Source organism: Babjeviella inositovora, assembly GCF_001661335.1.
Source record: "Babjeviella inositovora NRRL Y-12698 unplaced genomic scaffold BABINscaffold_1, whole genome shotgun sequence".
In the NCBI taxonomy this organism is placed as follows: Eukaryota; Fungi; Ascomycota; class Pichiomycetes; order Serinales; genus Babjeviella; species Babjeviella inositovora.
In genome coordinates this window covers 1277803-1300524 of record NW_017566838.1, presented here as the reverse complement: position 1 = coordinate 1300524, position 22722 = coordinate 1277803, and the positions used below count along the sequence as shown (strand labels likewise).

General features: G+C 47.1%; 8 protein-coding genes across 8 annotated transcripts; 4 read left to right on the top strand and 4 right to left on the bottom strand.

The window, feature by feature from the left end:
• Window positions 1-1545: 1545 nt before the first annotated feature.
• On the top strand, window positions 1546-3253 carry BABINDRAFT_173584 (M48 family metallopeptidase; the record flags this gene model as incomplete). The annotated part of the gene is made up of 3 exons (XM_019130943.1): window positions 1546-1910; window positions 1958-2276; window positions 2307-3253. The coding sequence occupies exons 1-3, from the start codon at window positions 1893-1895 to the stop codon at window positions 3251-3253; spliced, it is 1284 nt and encodes a 427-aa protein (XP_018988061.1). The 5' UTR covers window positions 1546-1892.
• Window positions 3254-7433: 4180 nt separating this feature from the next.
• On the top strand, window positions 7434-7974 carry BABINDRAFT_159251 (uncharacterized protein). The gene has a single exon (XM_019127551.1). The coding sequence runs from the start codon at window positions 7642-7644 to the stop codon at window positions 7852-7854; it is 213 nt and encodes a 70-aa protein (XP_018988060.1). The 5' UTR covers window positions 7434-7641; the 3' UTR covers window positions 7855-7974.
• Window positions 7975-8495: 521 nt separating this feature from the next.
• On the top strand, window positions 8496-9149 carry BABINDRAFT_169919 (bifunctional thymidylate/uridylate kinase; the record flags this gene model as incomplete). Its single annotated transcript, XM_019130699.1, has 1 exon — window positions 8496-9149. The coding sequence occupies one exon, from the start codon at window positions 8496-8498 to the stop codon at window positions 9147-9149; it is 654 nt and encodes a 217-aa protein (XP_018988059.1).
• A 343-nt stretch (window positions 9150-9492) lies between these two features.
• On the bottom strand, window positions 9493-9972 carry BABINDRAFT_30589 (uncharacterized protein; the record flags this gene model as incomplete). Its single annotated transcript, XM_019131492.1, has 2 exons — window positions 9493-9852; window positions 9898-9972. The coding sequence occupies 2 exons, from the start codon at window positions 9970-9972 to the stop codon at window positions 9493-9495; spliced, it is 435 nt and encodes a 144-aa protein (XP_018988058.1).
• Window positions 9973-10359: 387 nt separating this feature from the next.
• Window positions 10360-13499, top strand: PEX1 (AAA family ATPase peroxin 1). Its single transcript, XM_019127550.1, has one exon. It carries the CDS (start codon window positions 10387-10389, stop codon window positions 13465-13467), a length of 3081 nt encoding a protein of 1026 aa, XP_018988057.1. The 5' UTR covers window positions 10360-10386; the 3' UTR covers window positions 13468-13499.
• Window positions 13500-13709: 210 nt separating this feature from the next.
• On the bottom strand, window positions 13710-15647 carry LCB2 (serine C-palmitoyltransferase; the record flags this gene model as incomplete). Its single annotated transcript, XM_019130942.1, has 1 exon — window positions 13710-15647. The coding sequence occupies one exon, from the start codon at window positions 15645-15647 to the stop codon at window positions 13962-13964; it is 1686 nt and encodes a 561-aa protein (XP_018988056.1). The 3' UTR covers window positions 13710-13961.
• A 184-nt stretch (window positions 15648-15831) lies between these two features.
• On the bottom strand, window positions 15832-17757 carry BABINDRAFT_178871 (uncharacterized protein). Its single transcript, XM_019131073.1, has 2 exons — window positions 16781-17757; window positions 15832-16758 (listed from the first exon to the last, which is right to left on the bottom strand). Exons 1-2 carry the CDS (start codon window positions 17726-17728, stop codon window positions 16225-16227), a joined length of 1482 nt encoding a protein of 493 aa, XP_018988055.1. The 5' UTR covers window positions 17729-17757; the 3' UTR covers window positions 15832-16224.
• Window positions 17758-18698: 941 nt separating this feature from the next.
• Window positions 18699-22560, bottom strand: BABINDRAFT_159246 (mRNA-binding protein). The gene has a single exon (XM_019127549.1). It carries the CDS (start codon window positions 22118-22120, stop codon window positions 18827-18829), a length of 3294 nt encoding a protein of 1097 aa, XP_018988054.1. The 5' UTR covers window positions 22121-22560; the 3' UTR covers window positions 18699-18826.
• Between the last annotated feature and the right edge of the window lie 162 nt (window positions 22561-22722).

Here is a 22722-nt window from a genome sequence, read left to right as displayed (position 1 = left end):
CATTGAAGGCCAGAAGGTTTGAATAACATACCTGTATCTCAAAGGATAATATCGGGGAAGTACTGGATGGCATATTAAGGGAACTCGGAGCGCTTTCAGCCACGTTTGAAGTCACAGAGATATGCGATGAGGATGTCACTAGTTCATGTAACTTCGAGCTGGTAGGAGGATGGTCATATGTCCACACGGCTTAGGGTGGCACAATGCGTGATACCACTACACCGATCACATCAAGTGACAGATTTATGTGGTAGAATAAGTATGGAGATCATCGCTTATACAGTTCCAAGCATGTTTAGTACAAGGATGAGCATAGACTTTACACAGATGATATTCTTAAATAACACATCTATAAATTAGGATGAGAGTATTGTATCTAGCTGGTACACTAATATAATATACTTAGATATAGGTTACGTATGTAAAGGTTACAAAATAGGCAAGAGAGGCAACTTATATAGGGAAATCTATAGGCTACTCTCAGCACACTAGGAGTTGGAGATAGCCTAGAGCTGCTTCTAAATTGCTCCCGCTTATTAACTCTAACTCTAATTTGCTTGACTTCTCTTCGATATTAAGCTTACCACTGTTGGATCTTGGGCTTATAATAAACCTTAATTCTCCGTGACATTAGTGTAACTGCCAAAACCTTTAGGTCACCCAGATAACCTTTCATTGTTAACTCCAATACCATTTGACGGTAATATATAGTATGATACACTCAAACTGTCACTCTCATGTTTCTTGGAGCTCGTTGTTTCTTAAGCAACTTTCAGACCCTTTTGGTCCCTCCCGGCCTCTGAGCTAAATAATGTATTGATTAACCCTTAAACTTTATCTCTTGGTACTCTCAGTCTTGTTATGCCAATGATATTCTTTCAATCGTGTAGCTCCTTGTATCTTACAGCCCCGTTATACATACCATACCCTTGCAGTCGCGTCATTCCCTGCATCCTACAGCTTTCCAGGCATGTGACATCCTTACAGCTATTTTCCCCAATAGAATCTTCTTATTCAACCCTAATTTTAACTCGTTTAACTTCGCACTCAGCTTCGAGCTCTTGGAAAAAAGGCTTAATACGAATTATAAAACTCTCCATTGCATATATGTGACTGCCAAGTACTTCAGTCTATTCAGATATCTATCCGTTGAATTCCCCGACTCTCATTGACGGTAATTCATATGATGCACTCAGTCAGCCGGTTTCTCGGACCTCCTAGAGTCCGTTGCTTCTAAAGCAACAGGTGTACCCTTTTAGCTCCTTCCGAAGTCCGCTTTCCCCGCTCCTTCCGGTCATTCCATAGATCAGCTAACCTTTAGACCGTATCTCTTGGTTTCAGTCTTGTAATGAATTTTTATCCTTGCAGTCACACGGCTCCCAGTATCTTACAGTCCTGTGGTGCCTGCAATACCTTTTCAGTTGCGTTTTCCCTGCATCCTACAACCCCGTCATGCTCAATTTAATCCTTAGCTCTTATCTCTTGGTACTGACACGTCATCATATATCTCTCACTCGCTTTATGTTATCTATATTCTATGGAAACAGTTTGACAACTGTAACTAATCCAATAATGTCATTTCAGCAACGTAAATCCACGCATTATATAAGCCTATAGAAATTGGCAATGGTCTAGTGAATGTCAACGTCGGAAGGCACCATCCGCAGGTAAAGCTTAGACGATTTAGACCCTGTCCAACCCTACAAACAAACATTCGCCCCCATCACATGCAGATGAGATGGGGGCTGATGCATGACCAGGGTGTCAAATAGGATACCTATGTGACGGAGAAATAAGATAAAAGACGGTACCGATCCCCTAGGAAGGAGGACGAAACAGCCAGGACTCTGGATTCTAACAATACAAAGTCTACAGATATACATCTTCAAGTTATGTCACCATCTCTTTCAGTAAGTCATCGACCACCGACTTAACAGTTCGAATGCTAACTGATTAGATTCTTGCTAGCTGGGTAAACTCTCCAGGGTTGAATTGGAGACAAGTAACCCTTAGCTTGACAACGGCCAAGTTCATATTCATGAGCTATATGAATATTCGTCAACTCAGTGTTTTACTGAGAGACAAGCCCCCTAAATCTCTAGAAGCAGCATTCACACAAGATGCCTATGATAAATCTAGAGAGTACTCTCTAGACAAGATCAAGTGTTCTATAGCTATCAATATCTGGCTGTACTGTGAAAATTTAGTCTACATCAAGTTCAATGTCTACTTGCAATTGTGGCGGGCCTCTGTATATGCCAGCTCCGTTCTCCCTGGTCCTACAAAAGGCTAAATTACGCAATCAGTCCTCCTCGCGGCTATTGAGTTATTGACCCATAATTTGATGATTTTACCTTTCATGTACTATAGGGATTTTTATTTGGAAGAAAAGCACGGTTTCAACAATTCCACGTTCTCTCAGTGGCTAAAGAACAAGTTAAAGGGGTACTCTGTCCAGTTGGTGTTGCGGTCGCTGTTGGTTGCTGGAACTTTGAAAGTGGTTGAATTAGCTGGTGACCTGTTTATCTGGTACACCTGGCTCTTTATTTCGATGTTCATCGTTGTCGTAGGAACATTGTACCCCTACTTGATTATGCCCTTGTTTTACAAGTCGAAACCTCTTAGTCCGGGAAAGCTAAAGGACTCCATTGATCGTTTGGCTCACAAGAATAAGTTCCCATTAACCAATGTTAATGTCATTGACGGTTCTAAAACTTCCTCGCATTCAAATGCATTCTTCACCGGCTTTCCATGGTCAAAGCACATCTTTCTTTACGACACCATGGTTGACAAGTTTGAGGTGGAAGAAACAACCGCAGTTTTGGCCCATGAAATTGGTCACTGGAAATTGAACCATGTACTGATATCAACGGTCTTTGAGCAATGTCAGCTTTTGCTTATTCTGTCAGCCTTTTCGCTTTTCTACAACAACCCTTATTTGTACTCCTCGTTCGGATTTGATTACACACCAGTTTATGTGAAATTCTTAATCTTCTGCTACATTCTCACACCCATGAACTGTGCTTTACAATTCATGTCTAATGTTTTGTCACGCAAGCATGAATATGAGGCTGACGCTTATGTGGTGAGTCTGGATTATGAGGAGCACCTTGTTGCTGCCTTGATTAAGCTTGATAAGGATAACGGAGGGGCGTTAGATTCTCATTGGTTATATTCGGCATACCATCGTTCACATCCCTTGTTAAACGAACGATTGCAGGCAATCAGACAGGTACCCAGAAAGAAGAAATGAAATAAGTATGTGAACCACTTCTGGTATAGCCATGGATATTATATATTTCTGGGATCTATGTTTCAAGTGTTGGAGTCAGCTGTGTGGTTATGTCACAATATCTCATTATATTTCAAACATGCAACCTGTAGTAAAGGTGCTATTTAACCAGACGGAAGTCGGTGTCCGTGATCTCTTTACCTCTGATAAGCGGACGCCCTGGTATCGTATCCGCCTCAGTATATAAGACCGCCGATTACCATTCTCTTGTGTATTATAGATGAAAAGTATTCTCTTTTAACCGGCTATCGGTATCCACTATTACCCACTAGATATGTTAGACAACCCGCGTACATACTCGTTTTATACAAGACTCGGTATTTGCTTAAAACGAGCTATACTTGTATTACATTCCGCTAGTACAAGAGTCTGGGAGCTTGGGGTGAGTAATACAAGGGGATATCAAATGTATTATACTCTATCAGAATCTCCTTCCAGTCAGAAATCGGTTTCTTATATAAAATATTGGAGTCAACGCTTACGTTCCTATCTGCTTAGCGCAACACATGCATTTTCATCTGCTCAGGTCTAAATTTACGACTTTCATATTGCACTAAATGCTTATCTTGATAGTACTGCCACAAATATTACCCACACCCACGGTACTAGATTAAAAACCGAAGCAGTACCAGATGCTATACGAGACTGCGAAACATGAGTGTTTGTCTGATTATCTTATCTCCACAATCTCAGAATAAGTAGAATATTCACAATTGCACATTGTAGTAACCGTTCACCCACGCTTTGATCGTAAAGGAATTGTGCTACATTGTAATATAGATAGTTCTTGTAGTAAGCGTGTAGCTGTCACGTGATGGGGATCAATGCTCTATATAAGGAGGTCGATCCCTCCCTCCTTTATCTTATATACATTATATAAGCAACCAGTATACTATTACTATAAGTAGATATTCTACCCTTGAGGTAGAGATATACCACAGTTCTAAACGTCCAACCTTTGACAAAGTTGTGTAGTGAACTGCGTAGAGTAAAACTGGTGTGCGCTTGGGGGGACCAGGGTAGCATTTTAGTGAATCCTGTGGTCCTAAGGGTCATGTACTAGGGACGAATTTTCGAATCACAGAATCCTCGTTCCAGCAACGTATAAAGCGACTAAATTGCGCAACTATGAGGTGGAAAATCAGTGGTATCGCATAGAATTTTATGGATCGATCTGAATTTTACAAAATTTTATATTGTATACTAAAATCTATTACTAGTACTCAGTGGAACTCCCTGCAGTATTAAATTGCACATGCTCTGACTGCACCCTGTAAACCCTCGTTTTGCCACAACACAGCCAATTTCCAAAATACGAAAATATCCTGTACGAATGTTTAGGCTAAGTCGCATATCCGCTTTATTTCTCTAGAGGGGGTTTATCCATCTTCTGCTTTCAATGACCTTCAATACCTCTTGGTATATAAGTCATATATTTACTTGGGGCTAGAGCACCTAATTCTTGGCGTACTTTTTCCGGGAGTGGCTTGAAAAGCTTGAACGAGCAAACATGAGTTTCCAGCACTATGAGTCAAGGGATATGCAGTCGAATGCACTATACTGTATTGCTGTGGTCTGGTTCATGGTCATCGTCTACACCCTCTAGACCAAAAAAGCTGAGCGCCGTGGCGGTCACGCCTGACGTCAGGGATGTATAAGAGGGGTAAGAGGAGGTGTTTATGGTAGCAACATCGAACTAGTGAGAGGATGATACGATAAATTTACAAGGCCTAAAATGAGGGGAGGCGTTCTATCTCTGAGCCGGCCGTCCAGCTGGCGCAATTCTTAGTCGGACAAGTGCGGGGATACGCACAATTACACTAAACATGTGCAATCGCATAGAAAGGTTCGTAAATTGGAACCCGTTCGTGAGTAAGGACGAGATTATGCTATTTAAGGAGTCAAATCCTCTTTATTTGCTTTCAGGGTTTAGAAGTTTCTCCTTCACCCGTCCATTCCCCTAACTCACTCCACAAATCCAATTCACTACGTGAATTCACAAACCACTTTGATGCCATCTTCAGTCATCTCTCCAAGTGTTCGCCGCTCCAGTTGCCTCTGATTCGCTTGTCGATGAATGTCCGATTCATCAATATGGTTTAAATATTGACTGAATATTATCGATTTAGATGAATTCAAAAATGAGAAATAGGGAGAAGCGTTACCATCTGTCAGGATTCAGCCATGTTCAAACCTTCAGACCCCTGCTAGCTCCAAGATTTCATCCTCCATTTGAATGAATCTCGGTGCCACTCTGGTTGAAGCTAGTGGACTAACAATACAACTTGCTATTTTTTGTTTTACTTACTCTATCTTAATATAATCTGGTCAACTAATCATAAACTAGACTTAGGTAGTCGCCAGTGGACGTCTAATACCTGTGAATTCTCGCGGTTGGACTGCTCGAGTGATGGTGGCACGACTCGTTTTCCTGGGCGTGGACTGCCTTTGGCCTCGAGATTTCAGCTGCAATAGGGGCCATGAGATGTCTTAGCTGATTGTAAAAGTAGTCTGACTAACTGAAAGTTTTATTGTCAAGTGCATACTTAATGACTAGTTTTATGAATACGAACTATCTATTAAAGATAATTTGATTTCATAGTATGCGAACGTGTGGTCCAATTAACGAACTCGTTTCCGCTTTATATTAGCACATGCTTGGCGCGGTACTAACGCTAACCTCTGCACTTATTCAACTACATAACTGCGTCGACTAAAACTATTGGTCTAGTGATATCATGCATCGTCTCATTCTAAGCCGCATGAACATATAACATCACTCCTTCACTAACCTGAAGCTGTTTGACAAACACCTCTTGCCTCGCATATCTCCGAGACCTCTGGCGCAGTGCTCTGAACCTTCCGAGATGCTATGAAGCGTACCCCTAACAAATAGTTCGGGAATTATGAATCATACACGTCGAGAGTACAAATTCGTGGTTCGTGGCGACGAGCCGATTTTAGCCATGAGACAAATTCAAAGTGACAAGCAACCCAGGACGGAAATTAAAGAGCTCAATTCTTTCCTTTATATCCTTTTACACATACTATAACTCGTTTATTATGGTCATCAATATAAAGCTAGTCGAAACCCGGTATGGACAAAGCTTCTGTGATGCGTTTTATAACTTCGTACTATGTAGGGAGTCTATTGAAAAAGGAAGCAGACGAAGCTCGGCTAGTCTGGTTTAGAGAATGTAGGTGATGGACCATCAACCAGACCACAAAAGTACCGTATAGTGTTTTTGACTACACATCCCTTGACCCGTGATACTGGAAATTGCTTCGCTTATTTAAGCACTCCAAGCCACCTCCAGAAAAAGGTACGCCATGAGTTAGATGCTATAGCTTCAGGTAAATATATTACATATGTACTGAGGGGTACTGGGATTACTAAAAGCAAAAGGCAAATAATCTCGCTCTAGAGAAAAGTAGACATGCTACTTAGCCTAAACATTCGTGCAGAATATTTTCGTGCTTAGAAAATTTGGCCATGCCATTATAGGTTTAACAGGGTGCTTCTTGAGCATATGTTGCTGATACAGTAAGGAGTACTACCGGGTATTAATACCAGATTTTAGTGTGTGATATGAAATTTTGTTGGATTCTGATTGATCCGTGAGAGGCCGTGTGATGCAACCATCGGTTTTCCAACACGTAGGTGCACACTTTAGTCGGTTATGGCGTCGCTGGAACGAAGGTTTAGTTATTTTAACTTCTATTCGTGTTGGTGCATAATAACAGTTCACTGGCATGTTACCCTGGTCCACATTAAACACGCCAGTTTCACTATAGCGGTCCATCTCCTGACTATCTCTAAGATTGTATATTTTGAAGAATTTGTTACAATATTGCGAGAGCTCCTCGACTAAAATGTGAGTAAAGCGGTCATTACAGCGTGCAACCGAATTATTTACTAATACGGTAATTACAGGGTACAATAACCGGATGTGCACGTATGCCTCGTTAGCCCCACAGCCCTGTTACCGAAAACTAATCAATTTTTAAACTGAGATGCAGGGAAATGGTCTGATTCCTGACAGGGATGGCTCCTGATACATATACAGGGCACATAGAGAATATTCTCGTATAGCATCTGAAACCTGTGCCTCAGTTTCTAGTTTGGTGTTGTGCAGACCAACTTCGGCCGCGTTTCAAATCAGGAAGATTGCCCGATTGTGAAGCTTATCCCTTTTTATATACAAGAGCAGATTGCTACCTTACATATTTCTTGTTCTAGCCATTAAATGGCTTTTATTTTGGAGATTCTAAGCGTATTTCTTGAATTTCTCTTGGTTGATAGTGACTGGTAAACCACGGAACCAATCTAGTTATAGCAACCGGCCCTCATGAACCAGACATTTGACTGTGGCAACGGGAATTTTTCAATTGACAATATTGGCAGCAACATATCTGCATCGGAGATCAATTTGATATACCAGTGTGGCATTAGCCTTGGCAAAGTGTCCAAGCTGGCTGGGGTTAAGACTAACTTAGCAACTTGGGCACTATGGCTCATCCTACTCATTGACCTAGTCACTGTCGTCGTGCCTGGTTTCTAGAACGATGTCGGATTTAACCAGACAGCGTACCAACAGTTATTCGTTTCGACAACGGTCTACGTAATCAGCGCTACTAACAACATCACAATCTCCATCAATACGGCATATATTAATGTATCAACGAATCATAAAATCCAAGATCGGAAATATAAACAAGTGTAATATGTGTATAAAGTTAGGTTTAGGCGTATCACATATAGTATGGTATATTTAGTAGATAATAGGAGATACATTCGTTTATAAGATATATCCAGGAGGAATAGATGGCCTTATACGCTGAGAAATATATGATATTGAAATTTTTGATCTAAGATAGGAACATCAGCTAATGACATCTGTCTGGTTAAATGTCACTTTTAATACAAGCATGATGGCTTAGAGATTGAGAATCAAACACCCTGGAGGTCCGGAATCTAGAACTCAACAAACTCTATCCTTTACTCCTTTATATATTATACATGTCTCTTTTTGTGGCCTTTGATATACAATTGTCAGCTAAAGGCTAGGGCTCTTGGCGATTCATAAAGTTTCTCGATTCGCGAAAATGGTTGAGAAATTTATTGACGCGTAAATTTTCCACGCGCTGGCAAATCAATCTTTCTACACCCACATCTTCTATTTCCAGCCAAATACCTACCAATATGCCATCCACAGGATCCCACCGAGGCCAGCTTATCCTTGTTGAGGGGCTTGACAGATGCGGAAAAACCACGCAGACTACACGGCTTGTAGAAAAGCTAGCCTCGCAGGGCCACAAGGTGGAACTCGTGAAGTTCCCCGACCGATCCACCCCGATCGGGAAATTGATCAACACATACCTATGCGATAAAGCATTCCAGTTGAGTGACGAAGCGGCGCATTTGCTCTTCAGTGCCAACCGATGGGAGCTAGCCGCCACCATCACCGAAACATTGAACCAGGGCACGTTTGTAGTCTTGGACAGATACGTCTACTCAGGAATTGCCTATTCCGCGGCCAAGGGGTTGGATTTCGACTGGTGTGCTTCCCCTGATAAAGGATTACCTCAACCCGACTTGGTTATTTTCCTTACCATGAGCACGGAGAAGTTGAACCAGAGGAGTGGGTTTGGAGGAGAACGCTACGAGATCAGCGAGTTTCAGGGCTTGGTGAAGGAGAAATTTGACAAGTTTGCCGCGATGGAGTCCATGCGGAGCATCTGGAATGTCGTGAACGTGGAAGGGAAGAGCATCGAGCAGGTGGGGAACGATGTGTGGGGGTTGGTGGAAGGGTTGCTCCAAGGGACATCCCAGCCAATCCACAAGTTTTTGGCGTAAAACTATATGACGTCGTTTTAATTTTAGAATGAAGATACGAAAAGACGAAGCATTAATTGTCTGTTTAGAGAAACCTGATGTGGGCCCTGGGATGGAGCAGTGCAGAAATCCCAAGTGTAAACCTATGCAGGTATGAAACATACTCATATTACCCCTTCTCAACTCGGAAATCTACTAAAGTCATGAGTTGAGCCATTTTGCACCGGTTTCACGTAACACCGGAAACTGTTTTATGCATCGTAACATTCGTCAAAGCAGGCCTATCGGATTGAGACAGGCTCGCACGCAAAGTTTCTCTGAAAACACTGAAGCATGCCATTTAAAATGGCATTGCCGGCCAGGGTTAATCAAGCTTGTCCAAATACGCCAACCGCTGCAAGACCTTGTCTCTGGAAGTCTCCTGGATCTCGCCGGCAAGGTACAACTCATCGAGAATGGCATACACCTTGTAGAAGTTAAACACAAGGTCGAGCTCGCACACGTTCTCAAAGTAGAGGTCGAGAATCTCCACCATAAAGTGCAACAGCTCCAAGTACGCGAGCTCGCTGTCGTGGATAGCAATCGATACAATAAAAAATAACCCAGCATACCGCCTGTACACGAGCTTGTTGCCCTGGAACTCCACAAAGTTAGACTGGTGTTTAGTGTCGCGTGTAGAGATGAGCTTGTGGACCTGGCCTGTGATGAGAGACTTTTCCTTGTTCTCGAGAGGTTAGCATTGGTTGTCGTGAGGTAGCAGGGTACGTACGGAATACAGATCATACCATTTAGCAAGCCGCGTCCGGCCCTGTCTATTCATCACAATGATGAATTGGATCGTCATTTTGTGCGTTAGAGTGGGATTATGTAGGGTTATAAATAGAGATCGATTTTGATTTGAAGAACCAGCGTGGAAAGCTCGGTGCGTGACCTGTATGTAGCGAGCCACCAGATGAGATGTTTGGGAACCCAGAACTGTACAATGAAATCGTTACAATATAGAAGCAAGCTTTGAGATTTAATCTAGAGCAATTTTGCCCATTCGAAACTAGAATTTCTAATAAAGTCTTTGGACAAGAACCCCTTCCAATGAGCAAATCAAAGTTTGTTCACAGGCCCTCCTGTAGTCTCGCTCGTGAACCCCGCGCCACGTGACTCCAGCAACATTTTTGAAAGTCTTGCAGCGGCCCATTTCCCCACTTTTCATTACTTCTTTTCTTCCACTCTATACATTCACTCCCTCATCTAACAAGCTATAATGGATAACCAGGCAGTGACGGTGGTTTACAAACCGTTGCGATCAAACTTGATCAACCTCCCGTCGCACCTTGCGAATTTGCTCTATTCGGCCAACATCAGCATTCAGGAAGTAGTGGCGGAGTTGACGTTCAAACCCAAGCCGAATTTGCCATTGGAGTATGCGTACGCAGGCTGGACCGGAATGGCAACTACGAGCACGCAGAGCGCGACGATTGAAATCGACTCCGCATTTGCACAGTCCCTTGGGCTCGCGAACGCTGCGCGCGCAACGCTCAGCCTCAAGCTCAAGCACGCCGAGGCCACCACCATCCACTTAGAACCCGTTTCCTCTTCTGATTGGGAGGTTGTCGAGCTCCATGCGCAGCTTCTCGAAGACAAGTTGCTTTCCCAGAGCCGCTGTGTAAAGCTCGGTCAGGTTTTGGTGGTGTACCCGACTACGGGCACCACCGCGCTGTTGGTAGTGACAAAGATAGAACCCGCGGCGGAGACGTACGCGAAAATTTCACCAAACTGCGAGGTTATGGTTGCGCCCAAGGTGAAACAAAAGAAAAAGAGGACCGTAAAGGAGCGCGCGCGCGCGGAGCCATTGCCGAGCGTGCTTCTCCGCGGCATCGCCTTACCCCACGCGCTCTTTCCGGACTCCACAGCCCACCCCGGCTTTGAGGTATTTGTGGACTTTGACAGCGTCGCACACCGTTTGGGCGGCGCGGAGTATGTCACCGTCGCGACCCTCCCCGGGCCGAAACCCGTTGAGAAAGAGCCGAGATCCGAGCCAGAGACTCCCGCGCCCGGCGAACTCACCGAGGCTAAGCGCGTCGTTGCCAAGCTCGTACACTACTCCGACACACCTGAGGGCCACGTGGGGTTGTCTGAGACCCTAGCCGTTGCGCTAGCGGCGGAAGCGTCTATTGGAAACATCGTGGTATTACAAAAGGCGGCGCCGCCGATAAAGCTCCCAACGTTGGTTTTCCACCCGTACGCAACCAAATCGCCGGCCCTGACGCTCTCCCTCAACTCCACAGATAAACAGAAGGAGGAGATGAGGGCGGAAAAGACACGCAAGGTAGAGGCAATCAAGGCACAGGTTTCCGGGTGGGGGGTAACGCCTGTGACAAATTTCACGCGTGTCGCGCCACTGGAGGAGTTGCTGCTTGGCGGTTTGCTTGAATTCAAGCGTTGCGGCGAGGGCTGGGCGCCGTCAGGGGAGACCAAGGTGGACATCGGCGAGGACCTCATCCGCGGCGAGTCCTTTGTCGTGCGTATCAGAGCCGAGGAGCACGACGACACGGTTGGGATGGCGCCGCTCATTGAAAAGATACAGACGACTGTAATGCGCGGCAATGTCGGCGCGTTGGTGTACGGCGCATCCGGCAGCGGTAAGACGGCTGTTGTGCGTGACGTGGCCGCGGGCTTGCGCGCGCGCGGTGTTTTTACACGCACCGTGCTCTGCGATACGCTCGCGAACGAGAGTTTCAACGCCGCCAAGACTGCGCTCACGGCGTGGGTTACGGAGGCCAGCTGGTACGCGCCACTGTGTCTTGTGCTCGAGAACGTGGAGAACATTCTTCCGGCAGAGCTCGAGCATGCGGACGGCACGCAATCGAACCAGCTAGCGGAGTTTCTTGCGACACAGCTCTCGCGCGTCGGCCAGCTTCGCAATGTGAGCATTATCTGCACCACCAAGTCCAAGGAATCGGTTAACAAGCTTCTCTTCCAGTTGCACACGGTGGAGGAGACGTTCAATTTGAAAACCCCGGATAAGGAGTTGCGGCGGTTGGTACTAGAAGCACACATGGCGAAGCTTGGGATGGCGTTGAAGTTTGACATCATGGACGTTGTGGCGGAGACCGAGGGCTATCTTCCGAACGACTTGAAGATTCTTCTTGACAGGGTCTACCACGAGCTGTTATTCAACACTGAAGGAGCTAGTGTTTTGGTGACCCAGAAGGAGTTTGGTAAGACGATTGAGGGGTACACTCCGTCGAACCTCCGCGGCGTAAAGTTACAGAAGTCAACAATCAACTGGTCGGACATTGGCGGGCTAGAAGAGGCCAAAACCATTCTCTTGGAGACGTTGGAGTGGCCGACAAAGTATGCCCCCATCTTCCAGTCGTGTCCGTTGCGCTTGCGCTCGGGGATTCTCCTCTACGGATACCCCGGCTGTGGGAAAACGTTACTCGCGTCGGCAATCGCGGGTGCTTGTGGCCTCAACTTTATCTCCATTAAAGGGCCTGAGATCTTGAACAAGTACATCGGAGCGTCCGAACAGTCGGTGCGCGAGTTATTTGAACGTGCGTCGTCCGCAAAGCCGTGCATTCTCTTCTTTGACGAGTTTGACTCGATCGCGCCAAAGAGAGGTCACGACTCTACCGGGGTGACCGACAGAGTCGTCAATCAGATGTTGACCCAGATGGACGGTGCGGAGGGATTGGACGGGGTTTACGTGTTGGCGGCAACCTCCAGACCTGATTTGATCGACTCAGCCTTGTTGAGACCCGGCAGATTGGACAAGAGTGTGATCTGCGACATGCCATCGCGCCTGGACCGCTTGTCCATTTTGCAGTCCATCACACGCAAGATGGAGTTGATGGATGAGGTGGACTTGGACGAGGTGGCTGGACGGACCGCTGGCTATAGTGGTGCCGATTTACAGGGCTTGGGCTATAACGCATACCTCAAGGCCGTTCACCAGAAGCTTGAGAAGGATGAAAACGCATTGGTGGGGGTTCTGGAGGTGGATAAAAAGGCCCACGAGTTTTTCCAGATCAAACAAAACAAGGAGAAAATGCGCAACACTGACAGGGTCAAGGTGTTGCACAAGATTGAGCAGTTGTTTGACAATATGGAGCTTGAGGCGGGAGAAGGGACTGAAACCGAGGCCAAGACCCAGGAGGCGGTCAAGGTGTACATCAGCCGTCAGGACTTTTTGGACTCGTTAGAGGAGACAAAGCTGTCGATATCTGTGAGTGAAAAAACCAAGTTGCAGCGCATCTACAGCGAGTTTTTGTCGGGTAGGGACGGTAACATGCCTGACGGCTCCACTAGTAATGAGGTTGGTGGTAGAACCACCCTTATGTAGGATATAGAATCAGAATTTACGTCTAAAGGTAATCAGCAATGTATATTAAAGTTAGGAGCTGCAACGCTTTACGGGAAGGTGGCAATCAACACGTACGTTAGACAGGTTGATGGAGAGCACTCGATTAAATTGTAGCTGGTTTATTTCTCGACTCAAATTTGTGAGAACCTGATGAATTTCTGTGTCGACAAAACAAATCGATATGGCAATACCAAAGTACTTGTGGTTATAACGGTGGATATAAACCCTTGGGCCTTTCTACAAATCTATGGACATAAACGCTCTTGGCAAGAATTAGAAAAAAATATTAGTTAGGAGTGGTAAGGCGAGAAAGTCTCGATAAATGTACAGGGCAAGACACCTCGGTATACCGCGGAATCCCGCCGATTTCCAGGACAATGGATAGTTAGACAGATGAGATTTCAACGGCATGAAATGCAATCTCCAGGCCATGGAGATGGTGCAATGTCTAGGCCATTGAAATGGTGCAGTGTCTAGGCCATGGAAATGGTGCAGTCTCTGGCAGTGTTGGCCAAGACGTCGTCAAGGGCCCATCTCGGGGCCTCACCCTTCTTCTTAGCACCGCCAGCAATCCCGGAGGAGAACTTCAAGAACAACTTATCACCCACCTCACTCATTGCCTCGATGACACGATCCAAGTCCTCCTTGGTCAATGCAGCGGACACACAGAGTCTGACTCTCCCAGAGGTTAACGGGGTGGCGGGGTAGCCCACCACGACGACGGCAATTTTGTGCTCATACATCATACGGGAAAACGCGGGCATTTTGGCTGGAAGGAACAACAACACGGGAATGACAGGCGAATCGTCAGCCCCATACACGATGAAGCCCAAACGCTTCAAGGCCAATCTGAGATATCTAGAGTTGAAGGCGATTCTCTGCAATCTCTCGGTCCCCTCACCTGGGTTGACCTTCCCATCAATGATGTTAAGCGACGAGATGATCTGAGCCAAAACTGGCGGAGCGATAGACTCACCATACACGTTGGTGGCAATATCGAGTCTCAACCTGTCAATGACAGCAGTGTCAGCAGCGACGTACCCGCCGGTAGCCCCGAACGACTTGGTCACCGTCCCCATGAGCAAGTCAATCTTGTTTGGAGAGACACCAAAATAATCGCAAATCCCCTTCCCATTGGGCCCTAGGGCACCGATGGAGTGAGCTTCATCCACAAAGAGGAAGAACCGGTACTTTTCTCTCAACTCAACCAACTTTGGCAAGTTACAGAGGTTGCCCTCCATGGAGTACAAACCCTCGACTGCAACGATGATCTTCTTCCACGGACGGTGCGACTTTGGTTGGCCAGCGGAGATCTGCGCTCTCAACAAGGCCTCCAACGCTTCCATGTCATTGTGGGGAAAGACCTTGACGGAGGCGCCGGACATTCTGACCCCGAATCTGATCGACGCGTGGTTCAACTCGTCGGAGATGACCAAACATTTCGAGTTAACCAAGGAGGTAAAAAGGTTGGCGTTAGTGCCAAAGCCCATGGAGAACACCAACGCGCTCGGCTTCCCGACAAACTCCGCAATGACGCGTTCACATTCCACGTGAAGCGATGTCGTCCCGATCTGCTCCCGAGGGCCACAGGCAGACGTTCCGTACTGCTCAACCGACGCCAAAGCCGCGTCCGTACACGTCCCACTGCTCTGAGCAAATCCAAGATAGTTGTACGACGACAAGTTCAAACACTCCACCACGTCGCCGGTGTAGTGGTACGAGCCGTTGACGTTCACCTTATCGGTGATGCGCTCAAAACACTTGATGAAGCGGCCAGGCGCGCCACAGATCGGTCTGGCAAAACAGTCGTCCAAGCGCATCTTCAAGCGGCGCACATAAAAAGACTCAAACCCGGAGTACCACGGCGCAAGGCCGTTCTGGCCAGTGAGAGCCTTAAAGTCAGCCGGATAGAAGATCTGGCCAAAAAAATCGCGAATATGCCCGATAATGATAAGGATGAGGTAGTTGAGGTATGTGCAGATGAGAATGAAGTAGGGCGGCTCGTCCATTATTGGCTCAGGGAGCGGTTCGCTCGAGATGTGTTGCGACACGTAGAGGTGCTCCTTGGAGGTGAGGCGTCCGAATTCGCGCTCGGTTCGCTCAGCCGGCGTAAAATTGTCCGGCGGAGCGTTTGGGATCTTAGAGGCCTCGGATTTCATCGTAGTTGAATGTCAGTGTTCAAGATGGGATCCATGTGGAGGCTTTTGTACGTGTCTGTTTTTGATTTTATTAGAGCCTTTCGAGTACTTTTTCGGCGGAGAAGTGTGCAGGAGATGTAAAGATTTCCGTGCCGAAACACTCCGGTTGTGTCTCTGAGGTGATATGACGAGTAATGGAGGGTAAGTTAAATATGTTTATCCAACAAGTTTGTCCATGGTTCATATCGTAGTGCTATTTGGAGAACGGATGTACAGTGGAAATTGCAATGAGGGTGTATAACTTAAGGTTCGCTCTATGGCCCACGGCAATTGACTCCGACCGTGTAATGTCCCATCATCATTCACTTGAAATACAATATATGGTAAACCTTACCTTTATTGAAGTCTTGCTAGAGGTAAAGCTGGTTTTTTTTATCCACGAAGTCAGGTTAAGCCCGACCGATGGCTATTACATTAGCGATATTGGCAAGAGATATTTCTTTGGCAAGTACTCTTTGCTTTCAAAAAATAGTACTAATGGCGATACCAGAACACGCTAGGCGCCCCGATATAATACAAACCGTATTACATGTGTAGGCTACAAAGCGGAAGACAGTACTTCGAGTGCTGTCACTTTGTTATCAGTATTTTCAGAACCAACCAGTGACTCGTCATCAGTAATCATACTCCCCTCACCTTCGTCCTTTTTCTCAGGACCCAAAAACATGACAATCATAAGAAATGCGAAAACACAGCCCATGAAAATGGCCATCACCTTGGAATAGTCGTACACCCCTGGTCTTTGAACGCCGTTTGCGTCGTACAACGGGAACCGCTCGCCGATGGTAGCCTGGATCGTAGACGACCCAGAGGAGGCCAAGTTACCCAACTGATAAGACGTCCCCACAATGAGAGATCTCCATTTAGGGTCGGCTAAGGACGAAAGATGAACAGGAACGACACCCCACGCACCTGAAATGCAAAACTGTAAGAAAAACACACCAGCGTTGATACCAGAATCCCTCGCATAAGCCCACGGATAGATCACTGTACCACCCAAGACACACGCGATCAATACTGTGAGGCGGCGACCAATAAAGGTGGAAGCATGTCCGAAAAATACCCCCCCCGGCTATCGCTCCGAGGTTGGCTACGGAATTGGTCACCGTGGAACGATCATTACCGTAACCAAGCTGTTTGGTCAACAACGTGGGATACAAATCCTGGGATCCGTGGGAACCGAAGTTGAACGCTGCTAACAACACCACCAAGTAAATAAACATCAACCAGTGGTTTTTGAACGTTTCCTTTGCATACCTGAAAGCTATAGATCCTTCCACGCCCTCGTTGGCCTCAATTTCCTTCTTTTTGAGAAAGTCGTCAGTCTGAGGTAACCAGAATCTCCAAGCAATGAATAAAACGGGGGGACCGGCACTGAACCAAAACAAGGCTCTCCATCCATAGGGAGAATTCACGGCAATCGCTCTTTGGAACAATACAGCAACGAGATATCCAAACATGTACGCTTCCTGGAACATACCAGAGACGATACCTTTGGCGGCAGCAGGGCAGTCATCAAGGGCACAGCTGGCTGCATTTCCGTAAACACCACCCATTGCAACACCAAAAATAGCCCGAACACCCAAAAACTGTTTGTATGTCGTTACAAACCCAGACCCAATCTGGATAATGCTCAAAAGTGCCATGCATGCGATCAAAGGGTACTTGTTACCCTTTCTATCGCCCCAGATACCAAAGCCAATAGCCCCTACCGATCTAACCATAAGCACGAGGGTAAGACCCCAGGTAACGTCTTTCACAGAAACCTCCAAATCCTTAGCGATAGTACTAGCGTTTAAGGAGACGATAAAAAAGTCAACAGAGTCCCATGTCCAGGTACAGATGGCCACGCCGATAAAGGCCCAGTTTCTTTTTGTAAGCTGGCTTAAAGGACCGAACGGGTTGATATTCAGTCTATTAACACGCATCTGCTCGCGAGAAGGAAGTAAGGTGGTGAACCGTGTTTTGAGATAGTACCTGACCGTGGCGAGGTCAAGCTTGGGCGGCAGGCCTGCCTGCTGTTTAAATTCTTCCGATGCCATTTGTACGATAAATCAAACACTCAGTTACGGGGAAAGCATTCCATACTTATACAATACTATTTTTTTTTCTTCTAACACGGCCGCTGTGAGCGCATTGCTACGGCTCCCTCTTATGTATGAAACATTTATTTCCGACTGCATGGATAAACCACCTTTCAGCCACAGTGGGCCCTGGATGCATGGACCAGCTTGGCATGCACGGTGCTCCTCACGGACCGACAACAGTCCGGCCTGTCATGTTTAAGCCACGGTTAAAACTAGCAGAGGTTACATTTCGGGAAAGCAACCTGTTGCTGAAGTGTCTGGATTTTCGGAATATTTATTTTTCGAGATTTGGCAGTACCAAGCCATCCTCATTGTGTCTGCCGCAATGTAAATTCATACTTGATGGTGCCTTCTATATCTCCCAGTATTGGGGATGCAGTCTTCCGTCCTAACGGAACGCTATCTTAGTTGCGCTTTAGCACGTGAAATGAAGTATTTGTACCGAAAATAATTGTGGCCTGTGATGAACGAGACATCCGGCAACAGACACTTGCCAAGACTTTGTAAAGTACAAAGGCTTGGAGTCAAGCCACATATTTTGCCCACGCAATTGCTTATGTCTCCCTTGTGTCTCAGATGTCCATCTTCTCTGCCGTTCCCCGTATCATTGCTTAACTCTAACTCTATGTTAGCCGTGTGACAGTCCTATCCGCCTAACCGTCCCTGGGGGGCCTTTTTCAGTTTGACATAGTGTAATGCCAAAGTATACTTGGGTTGACCGAATTACATGACCCCTGGCCTCTGTATGCGCAAGCACGCAGGACATGCCTGCTTCTATCTTCCAAAAAGGCTAAAGATTAGATGCACATTTTGTTAGAAATATGAATGTATGGTCTGTTCAAGCAGTAGAATGTCATCACCGATAGTGACGGCTTGGGTCATTGCTTATTTTCCTGGTATTCTACATTCGAAAGGATCTCCATTCATAGAGCCTGCCCTCGTCCCCATTGGAAAGCTATTGTGGATTATAAAAATGGGAGAACCCAAGTACACGAAATGAAATAAAAATACAAATATGCGGATGCAGAGCACCAGAAAAGGCACAATAGTTGCTTAGAACTTCTTTCTGGACTGCTGCTGTCTTGGCTTGGAGATGCCACCCTTGCCCATGACCTTAGCTCTTGGCTTGGCCGGAGCCTCGTCGTCACTAAAGTCATCATCACCCTTGCTCTTCTTGAACTTGAGCTTACCCTTCTGGCCTCTTACCGGGCCACTCTTGATAGCATCAATATAGGCGGAGATACTGTCCTTGTTCAACAACGGATCGTCATCAGTCTTTCCATCCTCTCTAAACACAAGCTTGCCGTTCTTGTCAAACTTGGACTTGGCAGCAGGCTCTCTCTTGGAAAATTTCTTTGGCTTGGAGGAAGAGATGTGAGCCAAAGCTTGGCGATCCAACAAGTTAAGAGGTTCATCGGATTCCAAGATAAACTGGTTGGCCTTGCCCTTCTTACCCTTTGGAGCGTCCTCGGCTTCGGACTCGTCGGAATCAGAGTCGTATAAGGCTTCTTCGTATGCAGACGCAAACTTCTTCTTCTCCTTCTTCTCTTCGTTCTCGCCCTCCTCCTTCTGTCTCTTAGATCTCTCTCTGGTCTTTCTGATGTTGGTCAACAACTTGTAGTCGTCTTCCGGCATGTTTCTCTCCACAAACTCCATGCCAAATCTTCTGATCAATCTCTCGATAATGTGCTTGATCTTGGAGTTGAACGCACGCTGGTGGGTGTTGGAAGCCTTCAACAACTTCTCCAACACGGTCTTACACCTGGAGCGCAAGATCTCTTCTGGAAGGGACAAAACCTCGTTCTTGACGAAACCGATGGCAGCCTTGGCAATGTCTCTGCTCTCAGCGAGCAAACAGAAATCCTCCACCATCACACAGATGTCGACCAAGGTGTCGTTATTAATCTGGCCCTTGAACTTGTAGATGATGAGACCCAACGCGGTGATGGTTCTCTTTTTGGTGACACTCTCACCGGCCAAACCGGCAACGACCATGACCATGAACTCCTTCAACGAGGCCTCAGTGTTTGGGGTGCCCGCTTCCATCCCCGGAAGCTTGCTGTTCTCGATGACACCACCGGCAATCATCTTTTCCGCCATCAAGATCAAGGTCTCAAAGGCGACTTCTCTGGTCTTGGAGTTGGCATCATTGATGGAGAAGATGATTTTTGGCAAGATTGCGGGAATAAACACCAAGTCGGAAGCCGGAAGGAGCTCGATCATGGTGAAGATGGCCCTCAATCTGGCAACCCTGGCGGAGTCGACAGTCTCTGGCGCCTGAACCAACACGTTCTGGATCTCGGCGCCGAACTGGAGCAAGGACTGCTTTCCGGCGTCTGTCTCGTTCAAGTTGGAGATGATTCTATAGGTTCTCTTCTGCATCAAGTTGTCAGAGTTGGACACGGTGGAGGAGAAGATACTGAACAAGGCGTTGTGGCAAGAGGCCGGCACGTACTTGGCCATGGCCACCACCAAGTCCATCATGGTAAGAGACAAGGCAATGTCGCCCTTGGCGGTCGGGGTGGTTGCCTCCTGGTCCAACGCGTTCTTCAATAAGCCACAGACCTTGTTGAAGGTGGCTTCCAAGTCAGCAGCGGGAATGATCTGCAAGTAGGAGTCGATAGTCTCGGAGATGAACCCTCTGGACTCTGGGACGGTCTGGGAGTAGACATTGAACAACACGGACAAGATGTTGTTAGCCTTGGTGGAGAGGTACTCAACATTGGCTTTGGCCACGACTTCGGGGAACTGCTGCTGCAACAAAATGTCGTCGGCAAGAGCACCGGAGGCGTAGGTCAAGTTGGAGTCAACCATCATCTTGAGGGCATAGCAGATGGAGGATCTCAAGGCCACGTTGGCGTACAAGAGAGACCCCAAGTTTTGCAAGAAGCTGTCAGTGACAGAAGCAACCAAGTCGGTCGGCAAGTCGCAGAAGTGTGGCAACAAGGACCAGATCTGGTCGACAATGGTCTGGAAGATCTTGACGTGGACGGAGTTTGGCTCCAAGGTGGCAACCTTCTCCTCGAACTGTCTGATGAGCGGGATGAAAGTACCCTTGAAGAAGCCCAAGCGGGCGTTGCGGATATTGTCCCTCAACAATGGGAGCAACCACGCTCTACCCGGCTTATTTGGCTTCGGGTCGATCAAGTTCAACGGTAAGGAGGACAAGACAACCTCCGGGCCAAGCACAGAGATGGCGGAGGCAATGACAGCGTCGGCCTCGGTCTTCAACTGGAAGGACTGCTCGTTGGATCTCCACTCGCCGACAATGGCCACTGGCTTGATAAAGTCCGGGTTGGCTCTAAAGCGCAACTTTTGGAGAATGGCGCAGAGCACTTCCATGACCTCCTTGGCGCAGTGGGTGTACTTGACGGAGAGGAGCTCCACGAAGATGTCGGATAACTGGGAGATGACGTCGTCAACGGCTTCGTAGACCTCAGCGGTGACTTCGTTGTTCGACGCTGGCAAGAGCAATAGCTGGTCTGGGACACACTCGGTGACAAGGGCGATCATGCACTGAGAGGCAGAGACGTAGATGTCGGACATTTCCGAGCTCAAGAAGCCGGCTACAAGCTGAACAATCTCCGGCAACTTGCCAAAACAGCTCAAGGCGTCGAGCTTGGAGTAGGCCGCAAGCGCCTTGGCGACGACGGCAATCCACGAGGCGGCCAAGTGGGAGTCGTTGACAGGTGGCTTCAAGTCGAAAATGATGCTCAACACGCGCATGAACTTGTCGGCATCGATCTCAGAGGTCATGGAGTTGAAGAGACCCTCGAACGCGGAGAACGCGGCGGACACGAGGTACTGGTCTGGGGTCTTGGAGATTTCCAAAAGCACGTCACACAAGGGCTCGATCTCCTTGTTTGGCCAGTTGTTGGAGGAAGTGATGGCACTGATCAAGGCGAGGTTGTGGATCAACAGGGCGTTGATCTCCTTGTTGTCTCTCTTCTTCGAGGCCTGCTTGGCCTGGATCAACTCGACAATCTTGGTGAGGGCAAACTCGGCGCACAACTTGGAGGCCAAGTGCTCTAAGGAGGGGCCTGGAGGCGGGTTAGCCAACACTTTGTGGACAGCTTCCTGGGCACTCTTTCTGACCTTTGGGCGGGCGTCCAAGGACAACTCGAGCAACCCGAGCAACCCTCTCTGTGGGGTGACGCTGAGGTGGTGGTTGTTCCACGCGGTGAGGTCCTGCGCGATCAATAAGGTTTCCAAGGCACCGATGGTGGCTCTCATGATGGGAGCATCCACCTCCAGAGCGGTGATGACGGCACCCAACTTGGCCAAGATTTTGGCAAAGTTTTGTCTCAAAAGCGGCTTAGGAACATATTCGAAGACGATGTTTAACATGTAGGTTGCGGAGACAAGGAGGTCCTTGTTAACGATAACCTGTTTGTCGTTGATGGATTCGTCCAAGAGGGAGAGGAAGGAGATAAAGTAAGCGACAGGGGAGAGGGATTGCTTTTGCTCCTGGATGTTTTCTTCCACGGCGGTGAGGATCACAGCAATCTAAAGGTTAGTATTGAAATTGAGCGAAGCGCCAAAGTAGCAGTGCTGTAAGCGGGTTGAAAGTGCATTTGTTCACTAACCGGCCAAACCAATTCAAAAACTGCTGGTTTGGTTTTGGCAGTTGTTAGAATACTAAAAGGTTCAGGTAAATCATTCTAGCTCGGCCAAGTTCCCGGTTCGGCTTCACCGCTTTGCAATGCGCTAACGTTTAACATACCTGCTTCTGGTTCTCCAACTTGGAGTTGACCTGCAGTCTGATTCTGCCCATTTTTTCCTCAAAATCAACGGTATCAAAGGCCATGCCACCATCTGGATTATTATCAGCCATGTTCAATAAGTCCGTGGTATATAGTCCAAAGGTTGATAACTACTATAACCGATTTGTATAATGCAGAAAAAATATTTTCGTTTTGCAGCTGTGTGCAGGACACTCGATGCCGTTA